We start from the raw sequence: 24,159 nt of genomic DNA, 5'->3' as shown, positions 1-24,159 counted from the left end.
GAATCCTCTTAATGTGCTTCCGGATGACAAGTCACACAGCCTCCTGTGCCTTTGTTTAGTCTGATGGCCTTTTCACAGTCTTTCAGCTGTTTGTTCCATAATACATTGAACCCCTGGTTAAATATCCCTAAAACAAAGCTTTTTTTTTCTCACCTGTCAAATCTCTTTTTTTCTCGCCCTAGATCCAGAGCAGCCATTTGTGGAGCCCCATGATCAGACACCGTACATCCTGTTTGTTCCCAGACATGAGACCATCCTTGTGATTCCTTGCCGTACATCGTCCCCCAGTACTGTTGTAACACTAAGTCAAGTAAGGTCGCATACAAAAAAAAAATATATATATACAAAATCACATTTGTATAGAGAGATTCCCTGTCATTCGTTGGGAATACAATCCAGACCCACCCATGAGAGGTGAAAATCTGCAATATATATACAGTAAATGTAATTACTGTATAGCGGGGACGCAAACGAGAAATCACAATAGGGCTTCAATGTACAAACAAGGTTTGAATCTCATCTCCGAAAGAGCTATTAATCCCACAGCATTATGGCCATTACTGGTCACTTCGTGGTTCCCACAAAATCAGTCTTAAAGAAACATACAACAAGCTTCAGGGGAAGCTAAGAGAGTCAGTCTGTCTGCTTCTTGTATGAACAGGAAGGTGCTCTAAGAGTGTGTTTTCTCAGAATAGAATCGTGGGCTAAATTTAGTCCTTTCAGGAAAAACAGAACAAAACCTGTACACACCGTGTTTAGTCAAGGGAAACAACAAGGTAACCTACCCTGAGGACTATAACTTTTGATACAATTTTCCTTGGATGCCGCAGGAAGAGAAGTCCTCCGGTGAACTTCTGAACTTGTTGGCGCTCGGTACCACTCAGTTCCTTCAGCTGTAAAGTTGCCACTCGCAGCGCTATTTGTGGCACTGATTTACGATTGTGTGACTTTGTGCCTACTTGTGGACAAACAAGTTGTCTGAGATGGAACAGATAGCGGTGGTGTGACCTTCCTGCCATTGGCAAATCAATGGTGCTCCTCCTTCCTGCTCCCTTTCCTTCCTTCTTTCCCCGTTCCTCGCCTCTTCTCCCAGACCCACCTTTGGCATCAGAACAAGCGACAGCCAGCACGTACATCCTTTTTTCCAAGTCCATCATGCGCTGTGCTACATTTTGTAAATGATTTCAAAATTCACCAACTGCAAAAAAAAATTCAATAAAACTGTCAATCTCCATTTCTCGCGGTGATGTTCCAAACCAACCTGCAATAGGTGAAAATCTGCACTATAGAGAGAGAGCATTTAAAAAACTTTACACGCTTTACACACATTAAAACTTATTAAAACACACTTAAACTTAGCTGTTTATTGTCACGCCCAGTTGAAGTTTACTGTAAAACCGACACAGAAAACAAAGAGAATTAAACATTGTATGTTTAAACACCCAAATATTTAAGCAACCAATATAATTTTGTCTAACGTCAGCTACTTTAATGCCAACATATAATGTGAAATGTTATAGATGGGTTAATAGAAATTAGCATTAAAGTTGTGGTAATTATAAATCTTCAAACAGCTGTTAATTTAACACACCCAGAGCAGCAACACATCCAAACAGAACAAAAACAGTTAACCATTGTGTCAGTAGACACGAAATTGTTCAACCAAACTATATCGCTTCATCAAACAAAAGTCTCTGCTGTCTTAATCTTCACATATAATGTGCTAACGGAAACTAGCATAGAGGTACGTAATTTAAATTCAAAATCTACGTAATTGTAATCTGTTACATAACTGGGAGAAAATGTGTAATTAAATACAGTTCCTTGGAAATTACCATGATTACAATTTTACTTGCATTTGAAAAATAGCCGCAAAAGCATGGATTTATTTTTCATGTCACTTCCTGCTTGTAAACCAGACACTTCTGATTGGCCCTCTCTGTTCATGTGCCATTCTGCTGTAGTCTCAAACATGACAAATTTTTCCAAATACTGTATGACCTCGACACACAAGATAGGAAACAGATAAATATAATATAATATAATATAATATAATCATTTCCTAGGAAATCACTGGTGAGTTATTTTTAGAACAGGCCCGTGAGCTACACATGTGGTTCTTAGGGATTACCTGGTGCCTGAGGTCAACATGTTGGTCACCCTTGGCATAGATGATACAGTAATTCTAAACCTTCAAACTGCTACTTTAACACACATGGTGCAGCAACACATACAAACAGAGCATAAGAACAATACTCACAAGCATACTATATTCTCTCTGGTCTGTGGTTACAACGACTATTACTGGATCCTTCTGTGCCTCTTCTTCTTGCTTTTAATCACGCTGCAACTCTCCCAGTCTCCAAGTGTGCATGTTGTGATACCACATGGTACTACACACTAAATTAAGACTTGCCTGTATACTGTAAAAATCCATACAAAACTGTAAACCTATTGAGACCTTCATGGCCCATACTTGACTGACCATTTGTGTACAGCACAGGCATAACGAAATATCTTCTTTTTTATTTGCAGCTCTCACCTTCAGAGGAGATCATCAATGAATGGGACCCAAAGGTGGGCTTCAGAATTCCCTACAGCCCCGAGACTGTGTACAATATGTTAATCTGCACCACCGTCGTCAATGGTCATGACTTTAGCTCAGTGTACATCCCCAAGGGACAGTGTGAGTGTGTTGTCTTTCTCAATGAAAAGATTGGTGCTGTCTCGGAGCTGTCTCAGTTTCACATGTGTCACCCTTCCTCCTTTACAGCACTTTTTCTTGAGAATGTGACCATCACCCCGGAGCGAGTCAGGGTGTTGGTTGGCGACACGCTCTTCCTGAACTGCACTGGAGTGACTACCTTTGGTGAAAGAATCAGCTTTACGTGGGATTTTCCGAGAAAGAAAGTAAGAAAGACACTGTCAAACTGCAGCTCAGATGTTATCCATCCATTTATGGGATGTTTTTCTGTCTTCAGGAAAATCGCCACTTCACAAACAAGACCAAAGATAGCATTGCTCTTGCTTTTACAATGAGCAAGGCATTAGTGTTGCCCAACATTACAATGGAGGACAAGGGCTTGTATCGCTGCAAAGCTGAGATTTCGCCCACCAAACATAAGAACGCCACAGTAAAAGTCAGCGTCTATGGTGAGTATGGGCTGATCCAATGTTTGATTTGAACTTTTAATTGTAGCGTGAACCCTCATTTTTCTTGGGGGAAATGAGGGTTTATCTCGGGGAAAATGAGGGTTCTGTTCTAGACGCTATTAGTGGAAGTTCACGATACAGAGATAAGTTTTTTTTCCAGATAGCTTTCAACTCTCCACACGCTTGTAACCCATTTAAACTGATTGAAACCTAAACACTTTTTAAAGTATTCCTCACTCTCGCTGTCAAAACATGGTATACCACCATGTATAACATCACTTTCATGAAATGAAAGGAAGACTTGCTCACAGTTCACCAAACAAGGCAAGTCGTGCTTGTTTCAAGCTGTTTATTTTTCACTCCCACTTGATGTTTACTGTAAAACTGACATGTAAAACAAAAGATTCTTTATTTTAACACCAAGATGTTCATCCAAACCTAATACAGTGGTATCTATCTATCTATCTATCTATCTATCTATCTATCTATCTATCTATCTATCTATCTATCTATCTATCTATCTATCTATCTATCTATCTATCTATCTATCTATCTATCTATCTATCTATCTATCTATCTATCTATCAATCTATCTATCTATCTATCTAGCTAGCTAGCTAGCTATCTACTGTGTGACTGTCACAAATAAAAGCAAGTGCTTTGCAGTTGACTGGGACACTTCTCAAGGGAATAACAGCCACAAATCTGGAAGTCCACTTGAGAAGTTCACAATATGGCAGCAAGGGAAGGAAAGCATGCTCTAATGTACTGCACTCTTTGCACTTTAAATTATGTGAACTGTTAAACAGGACCTATATTTGATTTGTAGATGGTTGTTCATCTGTTGGTAACTTAATACATTTTAAAATATATATATTTTTTTATTACACAATACTTATCGTGACTTTTTTTTAACATCACACTTGAAAACTACCCCGTATAAAAAATAAAAATTTATGCTAAAAGTATTTTTTTTAAATACACTCAAACCCTTTTCGAAAAAATGTAAAATAAAAACTAACAAACTGTCTCTAAAAATGAATCAAAACTAACTGAATTTGAAAAACAAAAGTCAACACGAAATAAAAACAAACTTTAATGAAAAATCCAATACTGTTATAACCCTGCCTGTGATTCGCCTCTCGCCCAGAGTCAGCTGTGAGAGACTCCAGCTCACCTATGACCCCAGTGACTCTGACCAGAACCCAGAAAAAGGATGGATGGATATTTAAACACACAAAAAAAAAAAATTTCGTCTAATAAATGTCCGCTAGGTCAATGCTAACATATAAATCAAAATGCCATAATTGGGCTCACCAAAATCAAAGATTTAATTATAAACCCTCAAACAAATGCTACTTTAACACGCATGGAACAGCAAGACATACAAGCAGAGCAGACAACAATTTATGCTCTGCATATGTGCTCTCCTCTGTGGGAACAATGGCTGTTAATTACACTGCGTCTCTCCCAGTAGACCTTAATGCTGCTCGGTACGTTGTGGCACAATGTAGTACTACAATTAAGGTGTGCAACTTTAAATTCAGACTTATCTATATACTGTTAAAACCCAGTAAAAAAGCAATCCGTGATACAGTAGGGGCACGAACGTTAAACCACAAGATAGTGGGGGTTCACTCTATTTGTTCTGTTGTAAAGTTCCAACGCCATTTATGTTCTGTTTCAGAGCACCCCTTCCTCAACATCTCATACAGACACCAGGGCACAGTTGTTGTCAAAGAGGGCAGAAAGAGACTTGTGTTTGAGCCCAAAGTCAACGCTCTACCTCCACCAGATATGTTGGCATGGCAAGTCATGGTCACAACATGTAAAAGTAGACTGGAACACCACTTACTTTCCTATTTATTGACTGATTGGTTTGACTCAGGTATAAAAATGGTGTCCCCATCCTGAAGAATTCCACCTGCTACAAGATATCCGGTTTCAACTTGATCATATCTGACGTGCACCAGAAACACGACGGGGTCTTTACCATAAGCCTCGGCAACCAAGCCCATCGCCTGTACCGGAACCTGAGCTACACGTTAGAAGTCAAGGGTAAGCTGTCCACCCGCGGGAATCCGATAATGATAGCTTGATCCTGGGGAAGTAAAAGAGGCGCCTCGGTTGTGGACCGAGGTGTCCTGCAGCAGCTTCGGGGCCAGTTCAGTGGTTGCCGTTTTGTATAAAGTGCCTGAAAGGAATACCTGAGTAAAAGTATTTTAATAGCAATAACTTTGGTAAGGGTTTACCTTGTAGAATAGTACTTGAGTAAGTGTTAAACTATCTGCCATTTGCAGTACATAAGTATCAAAAGAATATAAATAATGAGGTGAAGTACAGATGTGTGAACATTCAACTTAATACAGTAATGAAATACTGTAATTGTACTTGGTTACATGACAAAACTAACTAGATGGCAGGTAGCAGCTTTATTATTAGAGGAATCTGGGTCCTTGTTGATTCCAGTGGGCCCGACGTTGGTGCTGCGGCAGCTGTTGTTGATTACTGGGCCTTTCTTGAAGAGACTCGGTGCAGTGTGTAAACGGGCCTGGCTCAATTCTGCACACGGAACCGCTCCAGACCCCCCTGAGTTCACAGCCTTTGTTTGCATCCTCACTATGTGTACACTGTACAATACAGAACTGTGCCGCTTTTATAATCACATAATAAACACGGTCTGTATGGGCCTTATAAAAAGTAAGAATGGAAAATTTTTGGTGATTACAGTGAACCCCCATTTATGGTAGGGGATAAGTTCCAGACCCACTGCAATAGGTGGAAGTCTACAAATTAGAGACAGCATATAAAATGTAAATAGCCCATCCCCAATGCGATTTAAACACATTTAAACTTACAAAAACACACCTTTGAAAGTATTCCTTAGTACCTGTTCTAACTCTGACTCTCAAGAAATGGGAGGGTATCCTATAACATCACTTTGAGGACATGAAAAGAAGACTCGCTTACACAGTTCTCCGAATAAGAGGAAAAGCATACTTGATTCCAGGATATTTTTTTTTTTGTCTCTCCCAGTTGAACTTTACTGCAGAACACATGAAACAAATGAGAATCAAACATATCTATATTGTTAGCCTAATAGCATTATGCCCTGTTATTTTTGGTTTGTTTGTTTTTCAATAAATTCAACAAGCAACAACAATCCACTTGCCTCGATTCAACCTTTGCGGACTACCATGACCTGGATGACTGACCAACTACACAAACAAAGAAAAAAAAATGAATTTTTTGCAAGCACACTTATTGTTACTTTTGATTGAGATTGTAAGAGTATGTTTCAAATGACTTGGGCAATTATGCTATTAAACCGAAATGCCATAGACTGGCTAGCAGAAATTAGCCTGTGTAGATGCAAACCTTTAAACAACTGCTACTTTAACACACACAGAGCAGTAACACATACTTCAAAAGCGCTTGCCCTCGTTAGAGTCATGGGTATGACTTATTGTGGGAGAATGGAGAATGATTTCATAGCATTTTACATACAATTATAGTGCCAAAAATATGAAGGAAAGATTTATAGTGTTTGTGTCCCATGTCACATCACTAAAACCTATTGGAGTGACATAAAAAAGGCTTACAAATAAGCACTGCAGAGAGATATTCTGGTATGAATTAAGAAACTACGTAAACATTGTTTATCAGATGTTTAGTGCCGGCACAATGTTGCAGAGAGTCAGAGGTGGCAAAAGTACTCACCCTCTATACGCAAGTAGTACAGATACTTGATCAAAAAAGACTGGTAAAAGTAAAAGTACTTAGGTAGATAGAGAGGTAAAGTAAATACAGCAACAAATTACTGTTTTTTTGTACGTCTGCCTCAGTGTAAAGACCCTCTGGCAGAGCCTAGATCATAAACCTCATGAAAGAATTCACTTGCTGGCAGTGGTGGGAAGTAAATACTTCATTACTCTACTAAAGTAGATTTGTCCGGTATGTGTACGTTACATGAGTATCTATTTTTCTGATGAATTTTGTACTCTTGTACTCGCTACACTAAAAACAGATACCATGTATTTTCCACTCCTTACTTTATCAAAATATGGTAGGCGTGTTTTTTTTCCCCTACCTTTGGTGATGATGACACATCATAAAAAAAAGACATAAATTGAGAGAGGTAAAGTACAGTAACCAAGTATTTTGTACTTCACTACTTTCCAGCACTGCTTCAGTCTATGGACCATCAGAGTCAGAATCCTCAAGAAATAATTCACTTCCTGTCAGGTCTGGGATGGAACTACTGTAAATCCAAATACTTTGTTAATGCACTTATTATTTTCCCAGGTTTCTGGGCTTTATTTTAGTATTTTTCTGATGGATTTTTACTTTTACTCCATACACTGAAAACAGATATCATCCTTTTTCACAGATGACAACACGTCATAAAAAAGGCGCAAATAGAGAAAACTAAAGTACAGTGATTAAGTATTTGTACTTGGTTACTTCCCACCACTGCAGACAGTGTTGGTGGCGCTGATGCTGCTGGGATCAGTCACAGTGAGGGGGATTTATGTTGTCTGTTCAAGCTGCGAAAGTGGCCAAAGGGTACGGAACAGCATCTGAGGTGACGCAAGGATCTTTGTGTGTTGTTGATTAAAGGGCCCATGCTCGAATCACTCGTCCGGGCTGCCGGCCACGGCCGGGTCGCAGCCCCATCCTTGCACATCATTCTGCCATTCTTCCCTCCGCACGCTGTCTCCACGACAAATGGTGTCACTGCCACCTTTTCACTGCTATCCATCAAGTCTGTCGCTGCTCATTGAGACGGTGTTATGAGATTCCGCAGTGATCTGGGCTGAAGCTGTGGAGGCTTCATCTAACACAGGGATGTCCAAACGTTTTATACTGCTCAGAGAAAAGGGGGCGGTCTTAGCTAAATATGGACAAAGCCGATACACCAAAACTGGGTCAAACAGAAGTAGCTGTCAGAGGGGCCTTTTCTGGACACTCATATGACCAAACCAAGGTGTTTTTTAAAAAAAAAATGAAATTGACACTATTATACAAAGTCTATGTTAAAGTGTCACTCTATGGAGATCTAAATAGCTAAAATATGCGACCTTTAAAGAAAAAAAATGTGTGCTATGTTTCAACATTTTAATCCGGCCGGGTTTAATTTTATTATTAGAATATGCGGCAGGCCAATAAAAAAATCTTACAGCGTGCCATAGTTTGGTCATCCCACATCTAAGCTATTATTTCTTTTTCCTCACAGTGAAACCAAGTATTTCCGAGCCGGAGTTGGTCCCTGTGGACATCCAGCCCTACATGTTTGGCAAGCGACAACAGCTGACCTGCACTGCTTCTGGGAGACCCACACCAAACATCACCTGGCTCTGGCAACCCTGTCACGCCGACCCAGTCCTAAAACAGTCAGTGAATTAATTGCATGACAACCAGTCCGTCCGTCCATCAATCCGTCCATCCATCCATCCATCCATTTTCTGGGTTCTGGTCAAAATCCTAATTTTTCCACGGTTTTATGGGTAAATGAGCCTGTGACCTGGTTTAAGTTTGACATCTTTGCAGTTTGTCGATTGACTGCTAAATTGTCCAGAGGTGTGAACGTAAGTGTGTGTGAATCAGAATCAGAATCAGAATCAGAATCATCTTTATTTGCCAAGTATGTCCAAAACACACAAGGAATTTGTCTCCGGTAGTTGGAGCCGCTCTAGTACAACAAACAGTCAATTTACAGAACACTTTGGGGACATAAAGACATTGACAAAAAACAATTGTGCAAAAAGATGCAGAGTCCTCTAGCATGTCCCCTGTGATTAACTGGCGACCAGTCCAGGGATATGCTAAGTAACAGAAGGGATGGATGAATAGACTTGGTCCCACCATTCTGTATTAATTCCATTTATACAGAAGAGCAATCTAGACAAAAGTACGTATGATGGATGAATAGATCTCTACGTACATTGGAGGCAAAAAAAAAAACTTGCGTTCCATTGAACGCATTTATAGCTTTTTTTTATGTCAAGTCTCACAGTTGCATTCAAGCCACCCCAGAGTCCCAGTAAAAGAAAAAAACCAATGACTAAACTGCCTCAGAACACAGCGCATTAATCAAAGAAAAGTAGCCCTGGAGAGGTGCCCTCCCATTTGAGGTCAGCGCCTTTGGATTCCAAAGAGGAAACGGTGGGGAGATATATCACTGCCGATCCCCCAAGCTGCTACGGAGCCCTGTAATTCTTTGTGTATGATGAGTGACTGTTGGTGAATACCAGCCTGCTAGTGAACCTACAAACAAGATGAACATTCCCTGAGATCCCGGCTCTGTGACAGCGGGAGACCTGCGAGTCGTAAGATCAGGAAAACAATGGGCCATTAGCCTTGGGTTATCAGGCCCCGGCACCATTAACAAAAACAACATCGAGTCAGTAAAGGGGTTATGCTTCACGTATTACCCTAACTAAATGTACATTTTATTACAGCATTTAGCAGGGGGAGAAATAACGAGAGGTTCAAGGCTATAATAGCTTGAAAATGTAGTTTAAATGTGAAGAAATTGGCAAGTCAAGCTAACACTAAATAGTTTGTGAGCAGACAATGCAATTTCAGTTATCATTTTTTTGCAAGTTCATTCTTAAGTTTCATTTCAGCTATCAAAAATGTTTTCTCAAGTCTAGTGTTTGTTATTTTGTTCATTTTTGTTAACTATAATACCCGTTGTGGTGGTTCCATCAACCCAAGATAATCAAAGTTGCCACATATAAGAGAAGTGGCTGGGCTGTGGGAGAGAGGAACCGGTGGGTGATAAATTGTGCTAAATGTTTGTTTTATCAAGACACTGTAAATTCCTTGCGCAGACCTTCATGGGCATATCTCATTTTTGGACAGAAGGGGAAACGTACAGTCTGCGGAAGCTGACGATGGAGCGAGGCTGATAGGTGCACGACATAATGGGACCCGCTTCTCAAAATATCCCCAAATAAAAATATATATTTATTTCACCCATGTCCCCTCCTCTATGGGGTTGTGGGTAGTGGGGAAACAATCCAACGTTTGGTGACTTGTGCTTCACAATGATAGTAAAACCCCACATCCCTGATCCAAATGCGAGGTAGTTATGAACGCTTTGCCGCCGATATATCGCCAATGGCCAATTAGTGCAAAGCTTATTTACATGTTGCATATGATTGAGAAATCCACCCATCTCAACTGCCAGGTGAAAAAGACCTAGAATAGCTTGAAAAAGGATATTCTGGGCATTTTCAACCCAAATTGATGTTGCAAACTTGATAAAAGGACATTGAAGATTATTTTTTAAAAGATTTTTCTTTCTTATTTTTGTTTTGTTTGCTTAATCTTGCAGTGGTCTCAATTTTTACAGAGCTGGATGTCGCGTGCTGCAAATGGCCAACAGGCCAGAGTTTAGCCACCTCTGGCGTAGACGTTTGGGGGTGTGTTATTAGGTTATCAGCTGTCCCCTGTTGACGGCCAAGGTCTTAGCATCAGCCTTATCTCTTTTGACCAGATCACTCTGGCGTTTCCTGTCGGAGGTGACGCACAGCCAGGCCCTTCCTGTCGCTGTGGCCGTTTCCTCCTTGGCCTCTCGTCTCATCAGCTTGATTGTTTGCCACCACAGGCAATGAAGAATTGACTATTAGGACTTTGAGGCTGGGCTGCGCGGGTTGAGAATCTCCACTCAGTAGTCCATGCAGCCAAGGACGCTGTAGAATAAGCATTTATGAGCTATCCTTGATATCCATCTTAATGTACTAGGATGCTCTTTGTCCTCACTAGTAAGACAATTTACAGTGCTGGTGGAATGATTGTCATACTTTTTCCCAGTTCTATTGCCACTTTTGGCCTTCTAGTATGCAATTAAACCTTCCTTGTTGAGTTAGGGCTTTCGAGGTGTTGGAGGGAAGACAAAAAGTGGAGAACCCAATTGCAGGGAAGCAAGGCAGAAATGCAAGAATCTCAAAAAAAGGAATTTTAATTTAACAAGCAAAAAAAGGCAAACAAGAATCCTGGAGGCAAAAGGCTAAATTAACAAAGTCCAAGATCTAAATACAAAGTTAAAAAGAAACACCAGGCAACAAAAAAATGAACCACTACAAAAACATGACAGGTCTAAGGAGACATTGACGTGACAACAGATGATGTAAGACAATGCTCCAACCATGACTAAAAGAAACCAGGGAACTAAATACAAGCGAACTGAAGAAACAACGAGGAGCACCTGGACAAAACACAAGTGGATGGAGGGAGCTGATTGGTGGCCACAATGGACTGGGCTGACGAGGACAGGTGAAAACGAAAACCTAACGAGGAAGACAAGACCCCATGAAACACAGGAAAACATAAATCAAAACTAAATATAATCCAAACTAAAACACAGATCATGCCATTCTTAGTAGACTACTTTGCTGCTACTAGGCAGTGTTACTAGTGCATCACATTAGTTTACTCATAAGGGTTAATTGTGTACTAGTAGGCCAAAAGTAGCATTATTAGTTGAAAAAATGTTACAGGTAAGACACAATTGTTTTATTAGTCCGTTAAATTATCTTACTAGCAAGGACAAAGAGCATATGAGTACATGAACCTCAAGCTGGATATTAAGGATATAAAAGAAAACAAAAAACAATGTTCAAATGGCTTTCCATAGGACAGAATTACACAACATTCTCTGTGTAGTCTCCCTGTGGTGACAGCTGTGAGGCTTTTAGAATGAAATACGATTGCAAAACCGCTTTTCATTCCATCTGGACAAGCTTCTAATAAAAATAAATGTTATATCGTACAAGGTTTAACACATGTACATTTGTTTTTCTTCATACTTACAATGTGACTTAATAGCCACTTTTATGGCCGTTGTTGCCTCCTTCGCAGATGCATTGTCTACACCGAGCCGATGGTGGTCAACGTTATGGAAGAGGGAAAAGCCAAGAACTGGATCAACAGTATTAGTACCAAGTCTGAATTGGTTCAAGGGAAAAACAAGGTATGTGTTTGTTGTATTGTGGTTGGTTTTTTTTTTTCCATTTTAAATATTGGTGGCAGCAGAGTATTTATGAGCATTGCAACTGGCCAATATCAAGGCAATATCCAATGGCAAGGTCAGATTCAAATGGAAACCTTCCACGAGAAGCACATTAAAGTCACATTTCTCATCTGAAATGAATAAATTATTTCCATTTTGCTTCCAATGAATATGACATCTTAACTGTTGCATGAGCAAATGAAACCAAAACAAATCAAAAGCATGGCAGTCCCCTTTTAAAAAATCAGTTCTTCATTTGTGTACTTGGAATTATTTTTTTCCTGGAGTAAGTGAACAGGAAAATATGATACAGGTTTTTTTTTTTGTTTTTTTTCCGATTGGCAGATGGGGCCCTAAAGCTGACAAATATTAAATAGTTTTCAAACAACAGTATTTTCATACAAGCACAAATGCATTTTTTTGGGGGGGGGGGGGTTACCAAATAATAAAGGGCTTAGGAGGTTTCTCACAAATTCCCAAAATGTATTTTTTTTAAAAAATCAATAACAAGCACGTTTGTAAAGGAAACTCAGATGTCAGTGTTTCATTCATTAAAAAAATAAATAAATAAAATAAATCTACCAGCCCTTGTGAAATAAGAAAATGTTGCAATCAATCTATATACTTAAAGCTCAAAGTTTGTGTGTCCGTTTTCAAAGAACCGACCTCCCGTGCGCTCCCGAACGCTCCTGCACGTTCCCTCACACCCCTGTACGTTCTGGGACGCCCCTGCACGCTCGCGGACGGCGACCGCGCTTACGTCACTGCGGTTATCCCGCACGCAGTTTGCCTTTATACTCGAGCACAACCCACACGCACTGTTTTGAAAGTGTGCTGCTGTTCTCCTCAAAGTCGGGGGTGTCACTACGGCTGGTATTGGCTAGGACGCCACAAGGTGGAGTTTCCTCTGCATTTTTTGGCCATTCCCGGTAGCCATTTTTCCTTTCCTTTCCGTAACAAGGAACAAAGCAACAACAATGGCAACCGTGGAACAGTGTCTGCTAGAACAAATGGACCTAGATGACCAGATGATACGTTTAATTATGCTGCAAAATCGACCGCGAAGGCGGCATCGTAGGTGCTATACGGAACCGGGAGGAACACTGATTACATCATCATAGCATGTGACTAAAACGGACCAATCACGAGAGATGATCTCGGAGCATTCTACGCACACCAACAATTTTTGCAGTGTGCGCGTCAAGCGACGCAGCGGGGCTGCGCGGGCCAATTTGTCGGTCACATGATGCAATGCGGGCGTTGTCGGCTGCGCGAGCGTAGGAGTATAAAGAGCCCTTAAGGCGACACCCCCAACTTGGAGGAGAACTGCACTTTCAAAACAGCGCGGGTGGGTTGCGATCGAGTATAAAGGCAAACTGCGTGCGGGATAGCCGCAGTGACATCAGCGTGGTCGCCGTCCGCGCGAGTATAAAGAAGCCTTTAAGCGGAGGCTTATTGCAAAACGTGCAGGAACGTGCAAAAATGTGCCGGAACGTGCCAGAACGCGCAAAAACGTGCACGAAAACATTCCCGCACCCTGAAAACGGACACGCAAAGTCTGAGCTTTAAGTATATAGATGTTGCCTTACGCGCTTGATGCTAATAACATGTTGGCGGAAACACGACTGAGTAAAAACCCAGGACACGACCAAAGTGTGAGTTTCAACTAATTGTTTTGATTTGTTCATTTTCTTTTTAAAGAAAATAAGCGTAAAGTATAATTGCGATAAGAGACTTGTATTTTCATGGACTGTGGAGCTGTGTCGCAGCGCAAAAACTGGTATATGCTGATTTTCGCCCAAGTGCAAAGCTCGCTGCGCGTCTGACAATTTGTTAGACCAGTCTGTGCCAATATGGGCGTACCAGTGCAACGAGGGTGTGTCCTTTGACGTGACAATTTGGTGGGTGAAAGTCTGTCTATACTTACGTCTCCTCAGACCACATCTACGTTTTGACACAAGGTAGACCACTGGACTAGTGCAATTTTGGTGAATTTGATTTGGGCACAGGCAGAGAGATACGCGAGCTCTGCTCACATGTGTGGTGGTCATTCATTCATAAATATGTGAACAGCGTGCATCCAACCCTCTGAATCATTGTAGAAATAAATGAATTGAACGCATTATCATCATCATCATCGCCATTACAATTATTATATTTCATGGTAAACTCTAATTTTGGGAAGCAAGTAGAGACCACAAGTGCTACTTTTCCACAGTTAAAGGTAGTTTCATCGGATAAATGTCCAGACTCTTTGCTTAATAATAATAAAAACAATTCCTGTAAATTTGATTGCACATTCATACATTTTATTTCATGGAGATGCAAATGGCACCAATAGTGGAATGGCCAATATCTTCTCAAAAGTAAGCGTTGCACCTTGTCAATAGTTATTATTGATTTGTTTTAAATAGCAATAAATAGAGGATTGTGTCTGATTGTAAGCCAACATTATTGTTTGTGTGGTATTAGTTTAAGCAGACTCTGTTGATTCTCGTGATTTAGATGATCAGATGACATTTTATGACCAATTCATGCAGTAATTAAAGAAACTCCAAAGGGTTCGCATACTCTTTCCTCCCAATGTACTGTATATGTGCAGACAGTCCATGTAATTATAGAAATGTGATAGTGGTTGAAATAAGATTTAATCAGATTAAGTTAAACAAATGACTGTATTCCTTTAGGCTATAATGTCATTTAAAGAATCAAACTAATTCTATCATGGAAACCCAAAACATACCACCGAGAGAAGAAAGTGACTTGCCTCCTGTTAGCGTCTTTTCACCTCAAACCTAATCAAGAGCAGATTTGACTGCATTGCATCGGTCTTTCCATAGAATAAACATTTAGGAACGTGACTGGGTCAAATTAGGGCACAAATTCATTAAACCAGAAAGAATCTTTTTTTGTTGTTTGTTTTTTTCCCCTCAATTCTAACATTTCAACCTTGTAAAGTTGAATTATTCTTTCTTCGTGTGGATGAAAATTAGAATAGCTTCTTTTACAAGACTAATAATTGTAAATGTTGTCATTTTCACAAGGCATCCATTCTAATATGTGTCTGTCATAAATTCTGGAGCCCCACTTGTTTACAAGTACCTGCGGCCGAAAGCGCTTGCTTTATGAGGGTGACGACGAAGGGTCAATGATAACAAGCGGGAGTTTAAAAGGCGAGGGATTTGCAGGCGAATTCCTTTCTGTCACTCCACATAAATCGCGTCGGCCCATGAATTAGATGCTGGTCACGACGGGGGGCATCTGAGCTGAGCTGCTCACCCAGAAGGCCAGGGAAGGGAAAAATAAGGAAGTCTGGTGGGGTCACCACTCAGGGACTACAGTAAAGTATATGCAAGCTGTTTTATTGCGCTTGGGTTACATCATGGTGGATTGTAGATGTAACATAATTACTTATCAGTGTTTGGATGAATTTTGTTAGATTTCACATTCAACCTTTTTTTAGCAGTGCGCTCAGCATAAACAGCACTAGGTTGCAACAAGATGTGGAACCTCACCTCTCAGGTAGGGAAAGAGCCTGAGGTGGTGTGCGAGGTTAAAAAAAAACATTCCAACTAGATATAGTTGGGTTCACCTCAACACACAACTTGGGCTCCTGGACCAGTCTTCTTGAGAGGTGATGGACTATCTTCCACTCTGGTTTGTCATAGGAAGCGATATTGTTTAAATTGTACACATTTGTCATTAGGCCAACTTGGTATCATGTTTTCCACATGCTGTACACACACAGATATAATGGTATATTACTTTTTAGAAAGTAATTGAAATAGTTACACTACTATTACATTTGCAAAAGGGTAACTTGTAATTATAACCAATTTAGATTTCCAAAATAATAATCCAACACTGACTATGAGGCATGTTATTTTATTTTATTTTTATTTTTTTACTGTAATTGCCCGATTGTTCTCATTCAGACTCTGAGCACCCTGGTGATAGGAGAAGCCAGTGTGTCGGGAATTTACTCCTGTTTGGCCCAGAATGAAGAAGGCAAAAGTATCATGACCACACCTTTCTATGTTAGCGGTAAGTAATGTCCTCCATACAGCTTAATTTAATATGCATGCTTTCACAAATAATACCAGATGATTATCCTGTACAATATTCCTGGCAAGTAATTATAATATCCCAGAATGAGCATGTTGAGTGTACTTTGTGCTATAAAGACACCAGAGGGGAGCATTAATTGAAACCATGCTCCCATGTAGCTGAGCGGCTTTGGTGCGTAAGCGAGGCAAATCTATCCCGAGCCATATGGAGTGGTATAATGGCACACGTTTAAGAAAACAGCTATGAATAACTACATTCTTTCCAGTGCAAGCAGGTCATTCTTTTTCTTTTATCTGCAGGGCCTCCGCTATGAGAATTTGCATTTTATGTGCATCTGAGCATTTCCAAATGTTCCCAAATTGAATAATCCATTGCAGAACTGGCCCATCAACGTAAACTCAAATGGGTAAAGTTCAACTTGCAAAAAAATAAAATAAAATTACAATTGAAATTGAAATTTTCAGGGAAATGGGTGAAGCCTTGCAAGTTAGACTGCCAGCATGTGAGAGTTCCAAAGAGGAATCTGATTGAGGTCCAGAGGTGGGGAAGATGAGGAATGGTGGAATGCCACAAAAAAAAAAAGTGGACAGAATTGTAACAACAGCTGTCTTCTGTTACGGAACACAGAATGCTTCCCAGCGAGCTGAACAAACAAGCACAGTCTGGTCCCCCTGGGGCCCTGACTGAGCTTCCCTGCAATTGGATGACTGCTGCGGCACCATCACCGACGCCGTCGTGCGGCAACGTGCTTCCAATTATCAGTGATGAAACAGGAAATAACTCGCATTTGACATTCCTGTCCCTGTTCTGTCTTCAACAGCGGTCGCGCTTGGAATTTGGCACCTGGACCTTCAGTTAATCCATCTCTTAATACCACCGCTATCGTGTCGCAGTTGTATAAATAAACTATATAAAAATGTAATATAACAGCACGCAACTGTGCCACACACGTTATCAATCAATATGTATCTAATACAGCGGCACGGTGGCCGACTGGTTAGAGCGTCAGCCTCACAGTTCTGAGGACCCGGGTCCAATCCCCGGTCCCACCTGTGTGGAGTTTGCATGTTCTCCCCGTGCCTGCGTGGGTTTTCTCCAGGCACTCCGGTTTCCTCCCACATCCCAAAAACATGCATTAATTGGAGACTCTAAATTGCCCGTAGGTGTGAATGTGAGTGTGAATGGTTGTTTGTTTGTATGTGCCCTGCGATTGGCTGGCAACCAGTTCAGGGTGTACCCCGCCTCCTGCCCGATGACAGCTGGGATAGGCTCCAGCACGCCCGCGACCCTAGTGAGGAGAAGCGGCTCAGAAAATGGATGGATGGATGGATGGATGTATCTAATACCATGAAAAAGACATAAAAGAAATAAAATACATACTATACTGAGCAGAGATTCAGATTATTAAATGTATGAATGCTACTTGAATGTATGCTTTTGCTACTTGAAGTTGCCTGTAAGAAGTTGTGCTCCGACCAACCAATGCTTCTGATGGTGGTAAAGAAAAGTTGAAATATGCGGCGCTCGCAATGTTGTGTCATCCTTTTTTCTTGTCATGCCAGATCTCCCTGAGACTATTTCCATCCAACCTCCGTCAGCCATCGAGAGGGAAGACATCACCTTGACCTGCCGGGCCTCCCGTTACCTGTACACGGACTTGCAGTGGTTGGATTCCAGGAATCGAACCATCACCTCAAACGTGTCCCGTCTCCAGCTCGACCGCTACTCCATTATCATCTCTCTCCGTGTGCGTAACGTGAGCAAAAACAGCACGGCGGGGTACAAGTGTCGAGCCTTTAAGTTGCAAAATAAGATGGAAGTCAAGCTGGCTGCTTTCAATTTAATCGGTAAGTAATTCTGTACGTTGATGGAAAGCCCTTTGAGCTTTCATTCTATATCCTATTAGTACGTTAAATTGTCCATGTACTAGTACACTCTCTGTCCCGAACAGTTATACAATTCAGCGCACCACAAGAATGATAAGGGAGAACGAGTACAACAGCTGTCTTATTAGTGACCTATTTTCCGCTACTGTCTTCCATTACAGTATGACATTTCTGTGCACTAGTAGTAGAACTAAGAAGTACTAGTAGAACTGGGGTGTCCTAGTAGAATGACTGGGACATACTAGTAGAACGATTATGTCTTACTAGTGAAATTTTTTCACTACTGCCTTCCACCGCTATATGATACTTCTGGGCACTCGTAGAAAAACTTTCGATGCATTCGAAGAATGACTAGGGCACACTAGTAGAACGACTATGTCCCACTATTACTGTAGAATGACTGTCTTACTAGTAAAAAAAAAAATTCACTCTTCCTTCCACTACTCTATGACATTTCTGTGCACAAGTAGAATAACCAGGTCACACTAGTAGAAAAACTACCATGTATCTCACCAGTAGTATTAGTATTACACAGTTGTCAACTAGTGCACAGTTTTGCCTCACTAGGAACATGTAGTTGTTCTACTAGTTCTACTATCACCCTAGTTGATCTACTAGTGTACAAAAATGTCATACGGTAATGGAAGGCAGCAGTGGAAAAAAAAATGGCCCTCCTAAGACGTAATCGTTTTACTACTGCGCCTTACTCATTACTCTACTAGTGCACTGAATTGCCTTACTAGTGAGGACAAAGAGCAAACAAGTACATGGACAATTCGGCACACTAGTAGGATGTCCATATTTGTCAGCATTCTAAATATTTAGCCAATATTCTGAAAGCGGGCATTGTACAGTGCAGCACTGCGATTACCACTAAAACTCTAATTCAAGCTGTGTTTGTGTAATTCAGCGAGAATACAGCCCTGGCTCAGTCAAAATCTGACCGATCGGGTTGTGAACAGCAGCAGCATTCTGACGCTCACCTGCCTCGCACAGGGGGTTCCTTACCCCAACATCATGTGGTACAAAAACAATGTTCTACTGAAGGAAGGCCCAGGTAACTGATGTTATTATATGAAAAGAAACTACATGTGGAATTGTCATTAAGGCAGGCTATGGACATGAAAGCCCATTTGAAAAATGTTTCACTTGTGAATGGTGTATGAAATTGTGCATTCCCAAAAGTCAAGATTGGTATTAAACACTTGAACACAATCTCACCACAATCCAAGTATGTTTGCTATTAGGGGCCACACGTTTACAAGCTCCAGCACCTAATAAAAAGGGCTTAACCCTTAACACCTTCTCTTAATAAGCAGCATTTCTGATGACATCCGCATTTTCCCCCTGGTTGCAGGAATCACTCTGAGGAAGGACGGCACGCTGATCATCGAGAGGGTGAAGAGGGACGACGAGGGTCTGTACGAGTGCGTGGCCGGCAACAGCGAGGGTGTCGTCAAGACCAGCGCTTTGGTCACTGTGCTCGGTGGGTAAAGTAGGGTTTAAGTGAAAAGTCATCAGAAAGTAAATACTTAAGTACAGATGAAAAAATCTACTGCCAGGAAGTGAATTCTTTCTTGAGGTTTATGATCAAGGCTGTGACTGTGTGTCCTTAAACTGAGGTCGTGACCTCTGGAAAGTGTTCAGAGGTCCACTAATTACAGCAGGGAGAATTTGACAGCAAGCTTTGACAGCTAAACAGCTGGAAGGACACTTGATTGTTTATGGTATTTTCACATCTAGTTTCATGATGTTTATAGTAACTGATGTGCCGCTTTAATTGCACATCATACAAGTGTCATGTGCTTGAAGCTATTTTTTGGCTGTTTAATAAACAGAATTGCACTGATGAATTAAGCCACTGACAACTACAGTGGGCTAACTCCATTGTTGTCATTTTGCAGGAGAGTGATTTAAAGCAGTGGTTCTCAACTGCCTTTTCCTGTTGTTGCAAAGTCGTGACCCACTTTCGTAGAAGTTAAGAACAACTGAAATGTTTTGTTTAAAAATAACTTCTGAAAATAGGTTTACAGTATATTAAATTTTTAAATGCCGTTTCAAATAGGTTTGCTGTACCTCCAAAGGCAAATTGCTCGCCATGACATCCACGAACCAAAGGCTGAGCTCCACTGTATTTGTGATAAAACTAGTGGCTAGAGTGCAAGGAACCAACATTTCTTGTCACTTTCCTATTGTGTTCCGTATGGCAAGTTGGTACGCCTCTGCACTGTACCAAAAAAAAAAAAAAATCAACTTATCCAAAATGGGTCCGGAACTCACTGTTGCAGGTTTTGGTTTTTTTTCTCGACCCACCAGTTGAGGATCACTGATTTATTGTTTTACTGGTGCAATAAAAGCTTAGGGATTTAAAGTATATGTTGGTCATTTATATTGTAAACATTACTTCCTCTGGATATTTGGTTTTCCTCAAATGTTGACACTTTGCTAGCTTTAAGGATTTTGATTAGATGTATTGACACTTTTAAACATAACTGAGGTACTATCATCACTTTCTGTTTTATAGGTTCGATTTAAGTTTCCCGAAAGAGAAAAAAAACAAATTGGGATGAAGACAAAAGAGCTTAGCGCAATAGTGGTCAAATTTGTCAAATCTATCTATATTTCATGAATGAAGACATTAAATGTACCGATACTAACATACAGATACCCTGGCACCCAAGCTAAAGCACTAGTTACTTTCTGAGTCGTCTATCAATCTTTGAGCCTCACTTTCTGGGATGTTGGCCCAGTGTTGCACTGATGAATTAGAAAAAGTGCAGAGCGCAACAATAGGATAGTATTTATCTGAACGATATGCCTACCCTCTATTCACTTCTGCACTTAAAAAAAGACAAATTGTGTTAGGCCACTCTAGTTCTCAGTGGAGTTATTCTCTCACTGTACATCTCTCTACAGGGGAGGAAGGGAAGCCAAATGTGGAAGTTATCATTCTTGTGTGCACTGGAGCCGCCGCCACCTTCCTCTGGCTCATGCTCATTCTTTTCATCCGCAAGCTTAGGAAGGTAAGAAATGCAGAGAAACTCATTTTGTCTCAGTGATGGAAAATGTATATAATCTTCGCTTGATTACTGTGCAACCCGGAAAGTATTCACAGCGCTTTACTGTGTCCTTCTATTTTGGTGTTATGTTACAGCACGTGTGGCTAAACCTTTCTGTAAAATTTGATTTTTGCAACGCACAGACGAGCCGGGTCATTTGTCCATGAGGTGGGAAAAAAAAGTTTAAATGTGAATATAAAATATGTTAAATTGTTTATTTTAATAATTAAATAATTCATGCTCAATTTTATTTTAAGATTTATATTAATTAATTGATAATTTAATAATTGATTCTACTAACATTTTTGTATTTTATGTATATTGACTATTTTAATAATCAAGTAATAATCTATGCTCATTTGCCATGTTATTTATAATTAATTTAATGATAATTAATTAGCCAACTATTTGATAAAGTAAGTTTTCTTTATTTTACTAATATTTTTATGTTATGTAAAATTGTCTATTTTAATAATAAAATAAAATCCATGGTCATTTTTCATTTTGTTTATAAATCATTCAATTCTAAATAATTAGCTATAGTAATTCATTAAAAAGTTTTATGTATATGTATAATTGTTTTTTTTCACACAAATATTTTATTTACAGTAAATCAATTAACCATTTACCTAATGAGATAAAGTGAACAAATGGATTTTAATTGATAAGCTTTAGGATGAACTACTTCCTACTGTATCTTAATGCTAGTCTTAATGGTGCTACTTGGAGAGCTAATTTTTTTTTTTTTGAGGCGGTCAGAAGTCTGCGTACCACTGAGTTACAACAAATAATGTATCTTTGTTCATCTACCTATGCCAGTGACATATAGTGGCAAGCATACAACAGAGCTTTTATTTCAAATAAACACACCCAGATTGCACACTGAGTAAGTACATTTATGAGTAAAATTAAGACGACTTTATCATTGTATCAGCATGCAGTGTTTAGGGTACTTTTTGTGATATTTTCTGTTTGGTGGTATGCCTTGAGATTTACAGTATGTATCTGAATATGTAAAATATGATACGTGCCTTGGCTTAACAAAGGTTGGAAAACACTGGTGTAGCGGTATTAACATTCTTGTTGCCCCTGGCTCTCTGACCAAAACATGACATTGTTTCATCCTGTCCCAACCAGCAGCAGCCAGCGCACTACAAAATGGGTCCGTCCATCATCATTGACCCCGACGAGTGCCCTCTCGACGAGCAGAATGACCTCCTCCAGTACGACAGCAACAAATGGGAGTTTCCCCGTGATCGTCTGCGATTAGGTGTGCAAAGTGCATTTTTAACATCTTAAACCTAACATCTAACATTAACATCGAACCCTTCTCCATTTTCCAGGCAAAACTCTTGGCCACGGCGCGTTTGGAAAAGTGGTGGAGGCCTCTGCTTTCGGGATTGACAAACTCTCCACCTGCAAGACTGTTGCAGTCAAGATGCTGAAAGGTTCCGACATTTATATTCATTTGTCTCAATATGGCACCACTAGTGGGGAAATATAATGTACATAGGAATTGTTGTTCATGTAACACGCTACCCACCGACCCTCGAAGGCCCCTCAGGTTCATCCTGGGGGTGAGACCGACATGAACTGGCTTGCATTAACGTCGCATTTGGACCGTTATGGGGAGCAGATGATCAAATCCATCCTCAAGATGTATTTCTCGCACACATGACGGACACGCCATTTACTTCAAAGCCAAGTGGGTTTAGAAGTACAATATAAGAAAAGACCTGCATCTTTGCAAGCCACGAAAAGATTTAGAGGTCTCAAACTGCGAGTTTGGGGGTCCGCAAAATCCTTTTCAATAAATTATTATTTCGGATATTTTAAAAAAGTGAAACCATGCAGTATATACAGACAGGCACGCCAGTACAACAAAAATACTTACTCTTACTTACATTAGCTTTAGGCCAATTAATACCTCTATCATTGTGACAAATCAAATCTGACATCCACAAATGACTTAAATCATTGTTTTTGTTTTTGTTTTTTAAAAAAGGAGCATTATTACTCAACTCAGCTCCACTTTATTTGTATAGACTTTTAAAAAAACAACTGCAGCTATAACAAAGTGGTGTACATAATATTGAACATAAAACAATAAAAATAATTATAAATCAATATAAATATGTATATAAATAAAAGCAATAATGTAAATAAAGAAATGCAGGACTTTTTTTTAGTGAATAAAGGCTTCTTTCAGAGAATAAATGGCCTAATATATATCACCAATTAAGTTGTAGTTCTGAAAAGCACTTGTTAACATACAATGACTTTCTTCCTTGTTAAACGTTAATATCATATTAAGACTTTGTCTTGAAAAAACAGGACTTGGTTCTTGAAAGATTTATAACTTTTTATTTCGACCAAATTCTTTTTTCTCTGAAAGCCATTCCAACTTTTCCCCTGAAAAAAATACTACTTTATTCGAATAATATTAAAACGTGTTTCTCTCAAATAAAATATAAATGTGTTATTTTAACTTAATGAACCTTCCCCCTAAAAATAGGCAACTTTTAAATTCCTCTGGCATTCAGGTGTTCACATGGTAGCTGTTTAATTGGTTTCAGGATTATAAAAAAGAAAAAGAAAGTTTAGAGTTTACATATTGTATCTCACGTTTGTGATCAAACTGTCCAAAATGTGCAGAAGAAAAAAAGGGTTCATAAGGGCTTAATACTAACATAAACAAAAATTATATTAAAAAATAGTGTTCCAAAAGAATGTGACATCATTTGAAATATAAATATCTGAGTAACTATGTCCCAAGCAAACAAAATGAAATGTTTCATGTTGAAAAATATAATATGTATTTTCCAAAATTCTAACAAAATATGTTTTCAAAAGGATATAGAGTTTATATCCCAGTTCACAAAGTGTCAGAAATGTGACATGTTTTTTGTCGCCCTCCTTTTATTTTAATTTCTTTTGGGCCATTTCCAAATCTCCTTTACATTAGGTGTATTTT

At 39.8% G+C, this 24,159-nt stretch overlaps 1 protein-coding gene across 2 annotated transcripts in view; it reads left to right on the top strand.

Moving 5' to 3' along the window:
- Positions 1–24,159, top strand: part of kdrl (kinase insert domain receptor like) — a 62,497-nt gene that overhangs the window by 12,777 nt on the left and 25,561 nt on the right. The window contains exons 4-18 of one of the 2 annotated variants that reach the window (XM_061686008.1): positions 183–310; positions 2,536–2,686; positions 2,774–2,910; positions 2,982–3,153; positions 4,841–4,961; positions 5,042–5,211; positions 8,390–8,546; positions 12,022–12,133; positions 16,108–16,216; positions 17,803–18,087; positions 19,037–19,183; positions 19,484–19,612; positions 21,043–21,149; positions 22,326–22,455; positions 22,529–22,633. In XM_061686008.1, the coding sequence (XP_061541992.1) occupies positions 183–310; positions 2,536–2,686; positions 2,774–2,910; positions 2,982–3,153; positions 4,841–4,961; positions 5,042–5,211; positions 8,390–8,546; positions 12,022–12,133; positions 16,108–16,216; positions 17,803–18,087; positions 19,037–19,183; positions 19,484–19,612; positions 21,043–21,149; positions 22,326–22,455; positions 22,529–22,633 (2,160 nt within the window). Of the gene's footprint in view, positions 1–182; positions 311–2,535; positions 2,687–2,773; positions 2,911–2,981; positions 3,154–4,840; positions 4,962–5,041; positions 5,212–8,389; positions 8,547–12,021; positions 12,134–16,107; positions 16,217–17,802; positions 18,088–19,036; positions 19,184–19,483; positions 19,613–21,042; positions 21,150–22,322; positions 22,456–22,528; positions 22,634–24,159 lie in introns of both variants that reach the window. The other variant, XM_061686007.1, reaches the window with a different exon arrangement.

Source organism: Phycodurus eques, chromosome 9 (assembly GCF_024500275.1).
Source record: "Phycodurus eques isolate BA_2022a chromosome 9, UOR_Pequ_1.1, whole genome shotgun sequence".
NCBI classification, from domain to species: domain Eukaryota; kingdom Metazoa; phylum Chordata; class Actinopteri; order Syngnathiformes; family Syngnathidae; genus Phycodurus; species Phycodurus eques.
This window is presented reverse-complemented; position numbering and strand designations above follow the sequence as displayed.